This window comes from Sus scrofa, chromosome 13 (assembly GCF_054392235.1).
Source record: "Sus scrofa isolate SSC_HxYL_T2T_F1_AM1 chromosome 13, Sscrofa_HxYL_maternal_Yorkshire_Landrace_v2.0, whole genome shotgun sequence".
NCBI lineage: Eukaryota > Metazoa > Chordata > Mammalia > Artiodactyla > Suidae > Sus > Sus scrofa.
In genome coordinates, this window is record NC_139395.1 from 62,720,684 (window position 1) to 62,736,192 (window position 15,509).

The 15,509-nt window shown below is 43.3% G+C and overlaps 1 protein-coding gene across 9 annotated transcripts in view; it reads left to right on the forward strand.

Moving 5' to 3' along the window:
- SLC25A26 (solute carrier family 25 member 26) overlaps positions 1–15,509 on the forward strand; it is a 165,580-nt gene that overhangs the window by 148,310 nt on the left and 1,761 nt on the right. For 3 of the 9 annotated variants that reach the window (XR_014823504.1, XM_084988955.1, XM_084988957.1), the window contains 4 exons: positions 2,929–2,998; positions 9,937–10,001; positions 11,035–11,108; positions 15,315–15,485. Coding sequence is in view for 6 of the 9 variants with exons in the window: in XM_084988955.1 (XP_084845081.1) it covers positions 2,929–2,998; positions 9,937–10,001; positions 11,035–11,108; positions 15,315–15,485 (380 nt within the window). In the remaining 3 variants the exon portion in view is untranslated. The remainder of the gene's footprint in view (positions 1–2,928; positions 2,999–9,936; positions 10,002–11,034; positions 11,109–15,314; positions 15,486–15,509) is intronic. The other 6 variants (XR_014823503.1, XM_003358494.6, XM_084988960.1 and 3 more) reach the window with 3 other exon arrangements.

Genomic DNA, 15,509 nt, shown 5'->3' on the forward strand with positions numbered 1-15,509 from the left:
AATTTAAGAGTTCCCTCTGTGGTGCAGTGGGTTAAAATCTGACGTTGTCTCTGCAATGGCTTGAGACACTTCTGAGGTGCAGGTTCGATCCCTAGCCTGGCACAGTGGATTAAGGATCTCTGGTGTTGCTGCAGCTGTGGCATAGGTTGTAGCTGCAACTCAGATTCAATCACTGACCCAGGAACTTCCATAGGGTGCAGGTGCAGCAAAAAAGAAAAAAATAGAATTAAATTTAAAAAACAAGCAATACCACATTTAAAATAGCATCAAAACACAGGAAATAAGAATAAAACTGACAATACAAGTTCAAGACCTATATACTGAAAACCACAGAACATTGTTGAGAGAAAATAGTAGAGGCCTAAGTAAATGGAGACTCAGTACTGTTAGCACCTCCATTCTCTCCAAAGTGATTGATACATTCATGGCAATTCATATCAAAATCTCAGCAGGCTGTTTTGTAGGAATTGACAAGCTGATTCTAAAATTCATGTGAAAGTACAAAGAATCTAGAATAGTCAGAACAAGTTTGAAAAAGAACAAAGTTGGACAACTAACATTACCTGATCTCAAGATGTAAAATAGAGCTATAGGAGTCAAGAAAGTATTGAACTGCTATTAAGGTAAATCTGTAGATTAGAGCAAAATAGAGTCCAGTAGCAAATCCCCATATAAATGGAAAACTGATTTTTGACAGAAGTGAGAAGGCAGTTCATCGCAGAAAGAAGAGTCTTTTCCACTTGCTGGAATGATTATATATCCGTATATAAAAACAAAACAAAAGAACTTCAAACCTTGTAGCATACATAAAAATCAACTTGAAATGGAAGATAGATCTAAATATAAAACCTAAAGATAGAAAATTTCTAGAAGAAGACATAGCTGAAAAATCTTTGTGGTCTAAGGTAGGCAAAAGATTTAGCTGTGTCACCAAATGCGAGATGTATGAAAGGATAATTTGGACTTTAGCAAAATTAAGTAATTCTGTTCTTGGATAGACACTGTTAGGAGTATGAAGAGACAAGCCACAGACAAGGAGAAAATAATTGCAGGTTACTTGTAACTAGAACATATAAAGAATCCTCAAAACTCAATGATTATGAAATTAGACAACCCAATAAAAATGTCTAAAACATTTGATCAGACACTAAGGAAGACAGACTATGAATGGCAAACACAGTACATGAAAAGAAGCTCAGCATCATTAGTTGCTAGGGAAATACACATTAAAACCATGATGAAATACTAATACATACCAATTAAAATGGTTAAATTTTTTAAATACTGACAATATCAGGTGTTGGAAAGATTGTAAAGAATTTGGAACTGGTCTGAATGTAAAATGGTACAACCACTTTTTAAAACAAATTTGGTAGTTCCTTAAAAACTATAGCTATATGTACCTACCAAGTGGTTCAGCTGTTTCACTCGTAGGTATTTCCCCAAGAGGAATGAAGGCATGTGGCCATATGAAAACGTGAATATACACTTCACAGCAGCTTTATTTGTAATAGGCAAAAACTAGAAAAATCCTAGAGTCCATCAGCAGACAAATACATAATGACCCAGTGGAATATTACTTACCAATAAAAAGGAATGAACCATTGATATCCACACTAACATGAATGCATCATAAGGAACTCTGAAGGGGGAGTTCCCGTCGTGGCGCAGTGGTTAATGAATCTGACTAGGAACAATGAGGTTGCAAGTTTGATTCCTGGCCTTGCTCAGTGGGTTAAGGATCCGGCATTGCCATGAGCTTGGTGTAGGTTGTAGACGCAGCTCGGATCCCGTGTTGCTGTGGCTCTGGCATAGGCCGGCAGCTACAGCTCCAATTTGACTCCTAACCTGGGAACCTCCATATGCTGCGGGAGCGGCCCTAGAAAAAGCAAAAAGACAAAAAAAAAAAAAAAAAATCTGAAGGAAAGCATTTGGGTTAAGAAATTTAATGTACCATTACATTGATATAAAATTCTAGAAAAGGCAAACTAGAGTGACATTAGATTGTTTAGGGGGTGGTAAGGAAGAACAGGAAAGGGGGATAATAAAGGGACATAAAACTGATTTTGGCTGCTTGATGTGTTCATAATTGTGGCATGATTTCATATGCAGGCATGCTCTAAATATGTGTAGTGTATTGAATATCAATTATACACAATAAAGATAAACACAGAGAGTGTAGGCTCTGCTGTTAGAAAGCCTAGGTAAAAGGAGGCTGATAATAGGACCCAGCTCTCAGGATTGTTATGAGGACAGTGGGCTTTAAGCTATGCTCAGAGATGAGACCAGGACCTGACTCAGCAATGTTCTCCATTTGATGTGACCACATCTGGTTGTTTGCTAGATGATAAACTCTCAGCAAGCAAGGCACCATGTCTCTGCCACCATTTTGTGTAGTTTGAAACTTAAGATGGATCATTTACTTGTGTAATGCTTTCCTTACTACATGAGCAGTGCAAACAGTGTTTTGACGAACTTAAAATTGCTAAGTAATAGACTTAGCATCCTTCAAACATGTTCAGGACAGATAATGATTGAAAAAATAACTGAGGAGTTCGATATTCACTGCTCTGGACTAATTTGTGAATTATTGTACTTTCAGAATTGTATGGGAAATGTTTAAAAGGTTACATTGAAAGATGTATCTTTATTTGTATACATACATATAAATTCTGTGTGTGTTTGTATCACACATGTTCCCTGAAAAGGGTTTCCTTTGGGTACTCCAGTGTAGCTGTCACCCTTGTTTCTTTGACTTATTTTTATTTAGAATGCAGTTAAGTCCTTGGGAAAATCACTTATGTCATCAGCGAGGAATGCCACCAAAATAGCTTCTCACTTAAGTTCCCATCCCCAGAGCTAACCCACAGAAGGTTCCGATAAATTCAAATATTTAATAACTTATATTTTTCTTTCTCCTAAACACAGGCCCTCTGGTCCTGGAGGCAGGATCATGTGGTGGATTCTTGGCAGTCAGCAGTCTGCGGAGCTTTTGCAGGTGCAAAGGATTATATTATACTGGGAAAGACCAAAGAGGGGGGAGAAAAATGTGAAAATATTAACTATGCAGAAACAACATTCCTCAGAAATTCCAGATTGTTTAGAAGAAGAGCGTTCCACTGGTTGAGAAAAGAGCGTCTTGGGGCGGGGGGAACCCTACTAAAAAGGTGTCTGCTTGAAAGACAGCCAATTTGTTTTTGACAAATTTTTCTTTTTCTTTTTATTAAAGCCTTCACTCAGGCCCTTGGATTATCTTAAATATGATTTAGCGAGGCCTCCGTGGGAAGAGACTGGCTGTGGGTTCAGGGTTCCTGGTGCAGCTGTCTGCCTCGAGCAGTGCTTGGGGGGGGTGGTTATGCAGTTTCTGCAAAAGGCAGTGATTCACAGTTCCTGTGACATGTTTGACAGCGCTGTAGATTAACTAGTGTCAGGAGAGCAAAGGCCGCTCCACAACTTACCGAAGGCTAAACTGCTTGGTATAGAGAATAGGGAGAACTAAACATCTGGGCACATTCTAGACATTAAACCAAGAGCAGAGTGACAATGCAGTGTCATGCTGTCCATCACTAAGTCATATGCATGTTGCAGTGAGGTTTTAATGAGAATGCAGAAGCTTGAAAGAATAAGTGACTGAGTAACAGTCTGAGAAGGAAACACATTTGGTTGTGCAGATAAAGGTGAGTGAGAATTGCAGTTGAAATAGATAGAAATGGAGATTTGCCAGAAAATTGTAAACTTCTAGTTTAGATGTGAAGCCAGTAAACTGACATATACACATGGGCTTAGGATATCAACTTTAGTAGAAAACAGTTCTTTTCCAATTTGTTTCCTGGTCTCTGGATAAGTTTTTTTGGGGGATGTAGTGATTAGGGAAACAGAAAACATACATTCTGTAGGATTCTTTATTAATAATTGGACCCATCTGACTGGTAGAATTGATAATCCAAAATAAGACTTGATTCTAGACACAAAGCCAGCTCAGATTGATTATCATGGGTAATTGTTTCCACATGATCTTTAGTCCTTAGCTGTGTTGGATGGGTAGGTGGTCTTGATTGATTTGCCAGAGTTCAGGAGTCTTTACTCCCCACTCCCTGAGAGAAATGTGTGTTTTTGTTGACTCCCTTCTGGACCCTGGGGACTGAGTGAACATTTTGGAAACTGAACCATACTGGATAAGGAAGGCCACCTCTGAAAGTTAACATACCATAAAACTTCCATGCGTTGAAACATATATATACATATATTCATTCTCTGGTCCTTTCCTTGAGTAGCCAATTCAAAGATTCACTTGCAGGAGTTCCCTTTAACAAACCCGATTAGCATCTGTGAGCACACAGGTTCCAGCCCTGGCTTTGCTCAGTGGGTTAAGGATCTGGCATTGCTGTGAGCTGTGGTGTAGGTTGCAGACACAGCTCAGATCCTCCGTTGCTATGGCTGTGGCGTAGGCCTGTGGCTACAGCTCCACTATGACCCCTAGCCCGGGAACCTCTATATGCCATGGATGCGGCCCTAAAAAAAAGACAGAAAAAAAAATTCACTTGGAAAGGCATTGTTTCTATTAAGGACATGTGCATTCATTATAATTCCTTTTTCTGAATAATGCTGTGTAATAGGCACTAAGCGCCTAGTTCGGTCAGAGTTGTGGCTCGGGGGCAGGGGTAGATGGAGGAATCTTGATAGCAGACAGCCACCCACTGTTTGGCAGGATCCTGTGTCTGGGCCCTTCGGTTCAGGTGGCTCACCTGAGGCATGAGCAGTGCCCCACTGCCTCCAGGGCAGTGGGAAGCTGCCATGTGGGGCAGGAAAGGGATTTTCCCAAAGCTACATGACCTAGCACGGGCTGACCTGTCTCACTTACAGAGCAGTCAAGTCTCTGTTCTGTTCCTGAAGAATGAAACTTTGGGGTCTTATTGAGCACCGGTTTCCTTACCTGTGACATGGAAGCAACCCTCCCTCCATTAAGGAATTATCTCTGGGATAGGTGAGATACTGTTTGTTAGTATTTTGTAGACCTCCATTTAAGGAATCACTACTTTCTCAGTAAAAACAACCAAAACCCACAAAATGAAAAGCTGTCATCATCAGAGCAATTCATATTCTTAATAGCATTGAAAAAATAACACATTAATAAATTTACTATACGTAATCGCCTCTAATAGGGTGTAGATTTAAAAACTCCTCCAATACAGTTTTCTTGTTTTTCCAGCTGAGGTTCTGATAGGAATTTGCCCAAGGTCTGCAAAAAAGCCATTGTCAATAGATCTTTGTGTATTTAGCAAAAGGTAAATCACATACATTTCTTGTTTCTACCCCTTTTGTTTTGAAATTTCACTTGGTACAAATGTTGATCTTGAGGAACAAGGTTATTACTCTTTTAAAACCTTTGTGAAAGATAAACATAATTTGAAAACATATCAGATTATAAGAAAAAATGATACTCTGTAAGCGTTTGTTGCAAGATTGTGATTACACTGTATCGAGAAATGAATGATGCCTTGTCACCTTGGGCAGCGCTCTAAGCTCTGCTGTGCTTACCCACTGCGCTTCAGATGCTTTTGCCTTAGATGGTCATAAAGGCAGTGATGAAACTTGCCCTTAAACCAGAAATCTGATTTCTCATCCCTGTGTGCTTTTCCAAGTTTAAACTGGTTAGATCATTGTAGACAATCTCCACTCTCTGACCATCCTCGGCACTCTTTGGCACCCGTGCTTGCTTTATAAACTGCTTGGCACAAATACCCAAAAGTGTCCCTTGAGACTGGAGGTGTTGATGGCTTGTCATGTTCAGAAGTCCCCTTGGCTTCTAGTCAGGGCAAAATTAGGGGTAAAATAAATAAATAAAAAAACGGCTTTGCCAACTTCCTCACTTCAACTTAACTTCCAAACATAAAACCATCATTCAGTCTAATTCATTAGGACGTCTGCTGTTATAGCGATGTTTGCTCTTCTGGTGTGTTTTGATCACTTTCTTGTAACTTCCATTCTCTAAGAGAGAAGTTCTTGAATAAGATGAAAGATTATCTGGGTAACAAATGACAAGGCCTGATATAGTCTTTAAAAAACAAGAGCAAAAATATGTTTGTCACCGTTGTGCTCAGAGCCCTCTTAGTCTGGACACTTCTTTGGAGATCATTGGTGGGGATGCTCTTCCTGCTCCCAGCTGATATGGGGAGGGGAAGCCCTGGGGACACTGAGGGGCAGCACCGCCCACTGCTGCCCCCTCCACATTCACAGCTGCTGTGGGAGGTGACAGCTCCAGACCTCTAGCAGGGGAGGTGGCCCCTTTGTCTGGAGAAGGCAAAGAACCTGCATTTGTTCCCTAAGGACACATGAGATGTAGTTTCATTGTAAAAATCTAATTTCCCCTGAATCTGGTCCTTGAAAGCAGTTAACCTAACATTCAGTCAAAACCTAACTCTAGTGGAGCCCATAGAAAATTGTTTCACGTGTGATTTGAGCACAAAAGTGGCCTGCAGTTGCTATACCAGATAATTATTTCCTGTCTAATATGTTAGCATGTTCCTAGTATTTACTACCAGCAGTTTACAGTTCCCGTAAGTAAAATGTAGAAAATAACTGTATTTTAACTGAAAGTGCAGGTCTGCCACTCCCTCCCTGTTATGACTAGTTATTCTATTACATGATCTTCACAAGTCCTTCTTACAGCCTCATAAAAAACATTGTGAGGTCTGTGAATTAAAGTGTCTTTGATATTTGAAGACATTTAAATTGACTTATTAATAGCTTTCATTAAATAAAGTTTCCATCGTGGTAGTAAAATTAGGACCTATTTCAGTATAGGCATTTTTGTCTCATTACTTTCATGAAACAGAAATCGCATAGAGAATATTGGCAGGCACCTATAGTAAAGGAACAGTGAACTTTTGCTAATGGCCAAAATAAGTTCAGTTTACAGCATCCAAATTTGGTAGAAGACAAATACTTTTCAACATAGGTGACTCATGAGAGCGTTGAGTAGTCAGACAGGGGACAGATAATTGTCAATTTCAAAATCCTTTTAGTTGGTTTCGGTCAGTTTGTGAACATTTTCAAAGAGGAAAATGGCGTATGCACTTCTGGATTTTAACTGTCAAACAAATTTAAATGTCTTATTCATATATCAAAGTCATTGTGCAGTGAAGGACCATAACCTTTGGAGCCAAGATACATGTGACTGAATCCAACCTCCATACCAGTTGTGTGGCCCTGGGCAAGTTGTCTGTAGAATGGAATGGTGTTATCCATGCAAAGGAGGTAAAATAATCAGTGAAGGTAGCTAGTACAGACCCAGCATGCCAGATAAAGTGAGTGCAGATGTTACCAGCTCCTTCTTGGAGACAGCTTGAAATCGTCAGTTTGTGAAAAACATAGTCACTTGTCCAGGACACTCAGTAAGCATTTTTGAGTGCCTGCTGTGTGTGCTGGGCTGGAGACAGGAAGGAAAATTGCACATGAGGTCTGCCTGCCCAGAGAAAAGAGGATTCCTTTGAGTGCTAGGGTGGAGCCAGGCCGTGTTCTAGACACTCTGCACAGACTCATCATTCATGCCATGTGTCAGACTGCTGTCTGCATTTCACAGATGGAAGAACTGAGGCCACTGGAAGACCCAGTGTCCAAGAGCTGAGGTTCTGGAGGTAGTCACATTCCCATCTCAGCTCTGCACTGAGTAAAACCCTCCATGAGTTCATCAGCCCTTCTCAGCTTCAGCATCCCCACCGGAAGCAGAGGGTAGTAAGACTACCTGTCCAAAGGGTAGTTTAACTACAGAATAAGAAATGTATTAGCATTCCCTTACATTAAGGATCTGGCATTGTCACTGTAGCAGCTTAGGTTGCTGTTACCATGTGGGTTTGATCTCTGGCCCAGGAACTTCCACATGCCCAGAGTGTGGCCAAAAAAATATTTTTATTGAAAGCTTCTCAACTAATAGAGCAGGGATTGAGGCCTTGGTCTGATTCTGAAGATGCTTTTTTTTTTTTTTTTTCTCATACTGGGCCCTGCTAACTCTTGCAGCCAGCAAGGGAAACAAAATTGAATGAAAGATTTGGTGTGTGCAGTTTGGAATATGTGTTCATCACCTTCATTTCTTTCTTTCTTTCTTTTTTTTTTTTTCCTCTTTCCTAAGGATAGAAAAAAGTTTATGGATGTGAAGTCTTCCTGGGCCCCTTCTTTATGGCAGAATATGTGGTTTAAAAAAAGTAAGGGTAGGAGTTCCCGTCATGGCTCAGTGGTTAACGAATCTGACTAGGAACCATGAGGTTGCGGGTTCGATCCCTGGCCTTGCTCAGTGGGTTAGGGATCCAGCGTTGCCATGAGCTGTGGTGTAGGTTGTAGGCGCGGCTCAGATCCCCGTGTTGCTGTGGCTGTGGCGTAGGCCAGTGGCTACAGCTCCGATTGGACCCCTAGCCTGGGAACCTCCATATGCCATGGGAGCAGCCCAAGAAATGGCAAAAAGACAAAAAGACCAAAAAAAAAAAAAAAAAAAAAAAAAGGTAAGAGTAGGATTTCTGGATTAGGTCCACAAAACTTTTAAATACTTGCAATTTAGCAGGTCTCTGAGTTTCAGGCAACTTTTGAATGCAGACGAAAACATTTAATAAGTCAAAGCTGGCTAAAATGGTCTTTGCTCTTTAGCCCTGAGATTAGTGTCACTCTGGGTACATCTTTCCAAAAGTCAGCATCATAATAAATGTTACTAAAGGGACAGGGTTCAGATTAATGATCTTATTTCAGCAACATATTTAGAGAGATATTTGGCAGAAGTCAGATGACCTTGTCCACACACCACAGATCTTAGAGGGAGAGGTATGCCATTTCTGGGGCATCTTTCACATGTGTATTCTCCTCAGTTCTCAGACAATTCCCTGTTTCACCCAGACTCAAGGAAGCTGAATCTTTAGAAGGCCTTTTCAGGCTTGTTACTTCTATCTCCTTTTGGCCTTTTGAGGTTTAAAATACACCTTTGTATCATAATTAAATAAAATATTGATACCATATACTATTATTTCTGTTAAAAAATTGTCCTCCAGGAGTTCTCTTGTGGTGAAGCAGGTTAAGGATCCAGCATTATCAATGCTTGGGTCACTGCTATGGCTCGGGTTTAATCCCTGGTCCGGGAATATCCACCTGCTGTGGGCGTGGCAACAACAACAACAAAAGTAGTCTTCCAGTTCCTCTGTCTGTAGATATGGGCCCCTTTAAAATGTGTGGATTTTTACAAAAAATCCGTTGGCCAGTAACAATATTTAAATAAAGAGGACAGGAGAGCAAAAGTAGAAAGGAAGCTGTAAGGAAGGAGGTGGGTGGGCTTGAATCAAGACTGACTCCAGTGAGATGTGGAAGGGACTTTTAAAGTCTTGTTACTCTCACTGACCTGTTGATTAGAAGCCTGCAAATACAGAAAAATATACTCTTTTAACCCTAAGAATCCAGCTATTTATCCCCCAAGTCCCTACAGTGACACACATATTTCTGCTTGCCAGCTTTGCCCCAGGGCAGAAACCAGAGCAGCATTTTGCCGTCAGGTTAGAGAGCAGCGGCCCATGGAAGGCAGGACTCCCGGGGACCAGGGTGCCTCTCATACGGGAATGGGGTTCTGACCACAGACACACCCCTGTGTACACACACGGGCTGCTCTGCTGCTCCCCCAGCGAGCAGGACACATTGTGAGGCCTTGTTTTCCTACCTGCGTGTGTAAAACATGATCTCGTCATCCCTCTTTTATGTCTGGTGAGGCATCACCAGAAAAGCAGGGAAGCGTGTGGGTAAAGACTTTGCGCATGAGCATCCTATTCTTCAGTCAGTCAAGCAGACTTAATGATAAGGACATATTTGGAGCAGAGTTATGAGGAATTATAAAATAGAAATTATGAAATACCATGCGACGCAGTAAACAATACCTCACTTATGTGTTGGGTGTTTTTATATGCACAGGTGGGTTTGCAGCTGCAGTCACCACGCCCCTGGACGTGGCAAAAACAAGAATCATGTTGGCAAAGGTAAGTGGTCAAATAACGTAATGTAGATGCCACAGATGCTTGTCTTTATTAGCACTAGGGCTTATATGTATATAAAGTGAACAAAAGTGGCCTAACGCCTGTAATTAGCAGTGTTGTGCTGCCTGTTGAACCAGTAGTGAAACTGCCATTGGACAAAGCAGCATCCAGTGGAATCCCTGTGAAGGATGTCTGGGCAGCATTTTGCCTTTTCAAAGTCATTCTCACCTGTATTATGTAAGCAGGTAGGGCTGGTGGGGCCTCTGCCCGGTAGTACTAGCTTCAAAGAATGTTTTCACAGACCTGAGGCTCTGAGAGTTGGCCTGCCCCACGCCCTGCAGCAAGTAAGCCAGAGGCTCTATCCTTCCATCATGCTTGTTAAGCCTTAACTGGATGAATTAGGACATTTTTCTGAATTGCTCAGAAATGTCATTAAGAAGACAAAAATTTTTAAAAGCTGGATTGAGACTTCAGGGAATGCCATATATAATAACCTACCTGGACCAAAACAGTAAAAAATGAAAAGTCATACCCTTTGTGGAAAAGTGGAACAAATAAGGGCAGAATTGTAGTTTGTAGGTTGATAGGGAAAAGCCTGTTTTAAATTGAGCAGAGTACTCTTTATTAAATGCGTTTATTAACCACTTGGATAAGTTGCTTAATTGTACCATTTATAATTATTATTATTCCCCATTCTTGTCAGATCAGTCAGTTAATACCACTTTTGATCTTTTTTTCTGTTAAATAGTTGTACATGAATTACCTGGGAAAGCTCTGCTCCTGGGTTGACAGTGAGAAAAATTACCTGCAGAAGCTACTTCTGGTGGGGATTGGGCCGAATCAGTGTGAGTGTGAATGTGAGGACTTCTGGTCTGTAAGACCCAGAGGTCCTGATGCCTGAGAAACTCCAGTCTGCCTGAAACTGTGTCTTCAATGAGGGTGCAGGGGGATCCGTGCATCTGAGGGTCTCTGGGCACCTGCCGTAAGTGGGGGAGTTTCAGAAGGTGATGGCTTCCTCTTTTGTCTTTTTGTGCAGGCAGGTTCCAGCACTGCTACTGGGAATGTACTCTCTGCCCTGCACGGGGTCTGGCGGATGCAGGGGCTGTCAGGGTAAGTCCAGAAGGGAAGGCCCAGCCCTTCCTCCTTTAGCCCAGCATCAGAAGAAAAACAAACAAACAAAAAAAACAAACCACCTTTCTTTCCTTCTGCTTTTGTCCTGGTTGATTACTTTTTGTTTTTTTGGGTTTTTTTTTTTTTTTTTTGCTTTTCGGCCATACCCATGGCATATGGAAGTTCCCAGGCTAGGGACCAAATCAGAGCTGCAGACTGCCAGCTTATGCCACAGCCACAGCAGTGCGGGATCCGAGCCGCACCTGTGACCGACACCACAGCTCATGGCAACAGGGATACTTAACCCCCTGAACAAGGTCGGGGATGGAACCTATGTCCTCATCGATCCTAGTCAGATCCATTACCACTGAGCCAGACAGGAACTCCTTACATTTAATGTTGCTTGTGTGAGATGTGCAACATTAACTGCACAGCCAAGTTGATGTGCTGTTCATTTTCTATTCTCGATGTTAGATGACTTCAGGGGTATGGCCCCTGCTGGATTCTGACTGCAGCAATATAACGCAGGAGTAGCATTGTTAGAGGAAAGCATTTGTGAGAGTTCCCATTGTGACTCCTCCAGTTAAGAACCTGACATAGCGTCTGTGAGGATGTGGCTTCAATCCCTGGCCTTGCTCAGTGTTAAGGATCCGGCATAGGCCGGCAGCTACACCTCTGATTTGATCCCTAGCCCAGGAACTTCCATATGCCACAGGTGTGGCCATAAAAACAAAGGGGGAAAAAAGAGAAAGTATTTGTGGTTTGGGGCACTTTTAACTATTACTAGTTATTACTTTCAACATACCATGGTGGGGGATCATTTCCTTGAAGCCCACTGCTTTTTTATCAGCTACGTGTTTCAGCTGCTAGAACAGTGTCCACAAAGCTGTCTTCAAAATGCTATTTCAGCATCGCTTTTACAACATGAACTTGTACACCTGTCTCAAGGCTGGGATCTGTACAGGTAGTGAAATCTCTTTGGAATCATCTCCCAGGGATGTTTCTGAGAGAGCAAAGCAGCAGCCTCCTTCAGGGGAAGGTTGGGGGTGCCTAGCAACAAGGCTGGTCTGAAAACAGTAAAGCCACAGTGGTGCCACCTCCTCTTCCTGGTGCTGTGTCCATTTGACTGTAGTTTTGTGTCCACTTGGCAGATTTTTTTTCAGCTAGTTGACTGTCTAGGGCACATGACACAGGTTGGTCAGGTTGCAAGCAAGGTTTTGCAGAATGGCCTCATCCTCTATTTAAAATAGGTAACATTGGAGTTCCCGTTGTGGCTCAGTGGCTCAGTGGAAACAAATCTGACTAGCTTCCATGAGGACGTGGGTCCAATCCTTGGCCTCACTCAGTGGGTTAAGGATCTGGCATTGCTGTGAGTTGTGCTGAAGGTTGCAGACACAGCTTGGATCTCACTTTGCTGTGGCTGTGGTGTAGGCCAGTGGCTACAGCTCCAATTCAACCCCTAGCCTGGGAACCTCCATATGCTTCAGGTGTAGCCCTAAAGAGACAAATAAAATAGGTAACATTGGGGAGATTCTGGTGGCCTAGCAGTTAGGGATTTGGTATCGTCACTGCTGTGGCTCAGGTTCAATCCCAGGCCCAGGAACTTCTATGGCCATGGCTATGGCCAAAAAAAAAAAAAAAAAAGTAACGCTGTATATAGTTGTGTTGAATGTGCCATCTCTCCTGGCTTAGTGCTGGTTGCCTGCAGGACAAAGTATTGGAGATGAGGATTGGGTTTACCAGAGAGGACTGACTGAGCCTGGGGGGCAGGGGGATCTCTCTCTGTCCTGAGTCAGTGATGCATGCCACACAAAGGTGGTGTGTGAAGTGGCTTTTAGGGTCATAAAGTCAGTTGCTGAGTGGTATTCTCATTTGTTTCTATATAGTTCTTATTAGAATCTCTGGCAACCATTGGTCAAACACATGCTCTTGACCTTGGCCTGTGGAGTCAGTGTGGAGCTGCAGCCCATCTGCCTTTCCTGAGATAGTTGTGACAGCAGAAATGGCAGGATTGCCAGAGCCATAGCCACCAAAAGCTTGTGGAGAAGGAATTACCTCACGGAGATGATTGAAACTAAATCTTCCTGCCCCAGGGGTGGTAATACTTGGTGTTAGCTAACTAGGCAGTGCCTGAATTACCCACAGAGGCCAGGTGTCATCAACATGCTGAGGGCCTATTCCTGTCCCCACTGTCACCCCTGAAAGGGTAATTTGGATTCTCACTTATCCTAAGTCTTGGGTTCTCGTTAGCAATCACCACGTGGTCCTTGGCAGAGTATTTCCAGCAGCTAACCACACTGTTCATTAGCTTCCTATTAACGTGATAAAAGACAGCCAATAATTTGACAAGAGAACTGTAATGAGAAGCCAGCAAACACTGCCCCCCCACCTCCAAACAGAAACAGCCGGTCCTAGGCCTCCCTGGCCTGGCCCAGCCATCCATCCCCCATGCAGAGCCCTTGCGACCCTGACACACTTGCCAGTTTATTCAGGTCACCTTGCCAGTCCGGGCTGCCCACCTGCGGAGGGCTGGTGCTGTCTTCAGCACAAATTAAAGTGGTGCTGCTTCGATCTCTTCTTGTTGGTTACCCGGGGGAGCACCACGTTCCGGCACAGATTTGGAAGCTGTGCCCTTGGGCCAGCTGGCTTCTCAGAAATAAAAATACCATACGCTCATCCAGTCCAACAGCCTGAAAACAGATGGGAAGCCGGCTTATCACGAGTTGCTCCCACCTCCTTTCTTCACCTCATCACCTGGCCTTTTGTTTTTCTTGCTTGTGCCCTCCCTGTCCCTACTGCTGTGCCCTGCATGGTGCCTGGCCCTCTGCTCAGGGCACGACCGTTTGTTCCTTTAGCCCTGGTGCGGTCCCTCCAGCACAGCCCTGCTCTGCTCCAGTCTTTGCCTCCGAGTCTGGTTGGGGTGCTCACTGAGCAAATTACTCTACTTTAAGGCTGTAATTATCTTAACAGACTCAATTGTCATCCAGCGAAACCATAAACTGCTTCCATCTGCCCCTCGCTTGGAGCAGCTGAGCTCATTAGCAGTGGAGCCTAACAAGGCATTGGCTGTAGAAGCAAGTCAGGGAGGCAGGGTGAGTTTTGTGGCAAATGTGCTCTTGCACAGCCGGGTTCCTACTATCCTCCCTTCCAGCATTTCTCTCTGTGGGGTAGAGGCAGGTAGATGAATCTCTTTTCTGAGCCAGAAGGCACAGTGGCCTCAGAGCAATAATTTAGGGGTTTTTGCTTTCACCAGCCACTTCGTGCAAAAACAATTTGCACAGCGTTGAGCTGAACAACTTTCTTCCTTACAAGTGTATTTTGGTCTTCTGTAGAATCTTCATGTAGACAAGAAATAGAGGTTCTTTTGTGTAGGACGTTACTTGATGATTTAAGTCCTTAATTAGCTAACTAAAATCTGGGCCCCCTGAAACTATTCTCAGGTCCATTTTCCTCAGAAGCGCAGAGTGCTCCCTGGGGGTGGGGGTCGGGGGGCACATTGGCCTTTCCCAGGAGGTACGCAGAAAGGAAGCATCCAGGCTACAGGGGATTCCTTCCTGGCCTGTTTCTTGGGAAGCCACCCATTCCCTTTAGCTTAGCATGAAGGTCTCCCCAGACCTTCAAGGCTACACAGAATCCTGTTGGCCTAACCCTCATCATTTTCAGTTTTCTTCCCTAGATTCCATCCCTCTTTTCTGTAGTAAATCCACATGTTCTGATTTTTTCATATTTTTCATTTTGTTCTCTGCTTACACAAGTACTCCTCTTGGTAAAACAGTTTCCATTATTACAGAAGTATAGGTAGGGAGGGTGTCCTGTCCTCCCAGCCTCCAGAGAACGTTGACACATCATGGCCATGTTTGTCCAACAAGCAGTCGTATTATATGTACAGCTTTGGGCTTTCTTTCAGAACCTATTTTGTGCACGTTCTGTGTTGGTCCCCAGGAATGACCTTATTCTTAAAGCTGTGTAGTCTCCCATGTATGTATAGCATACCCGAATTTATGTGACCAGAGAGCAGGTTCTTTGCAGTTTTTTTCTCTTACCAGCAATGCCACAATGACCATCTTTGAACAAATACCTGTGCACCACTGTGGGTTTTAAAGTTTGCCTCCCCAGTAACATTGTTCTTTTACTTTGCATTTCTTTGCATATTTCGCAAGTTGTAACTTGTTCTTTTACTTTGCATTTCTTTGCATATTTCGCAAGTTGTAACTCTGATGGTGACTGGCCTTGTGTGGTGCATGAGGATCAGCCTGTAATGCGGCGCCCCCTCCCAGCTGGAGCCCATTGCCTTTCCTGTCCTTCAGGGGAGGGAGAACCGAGAATCCCTGGAGACTCTATGCCCTTTGTGGCATCACGCCATGGGTCTCTGCCGGAGTGAGTCCCAGGGAGGAGCAGCAC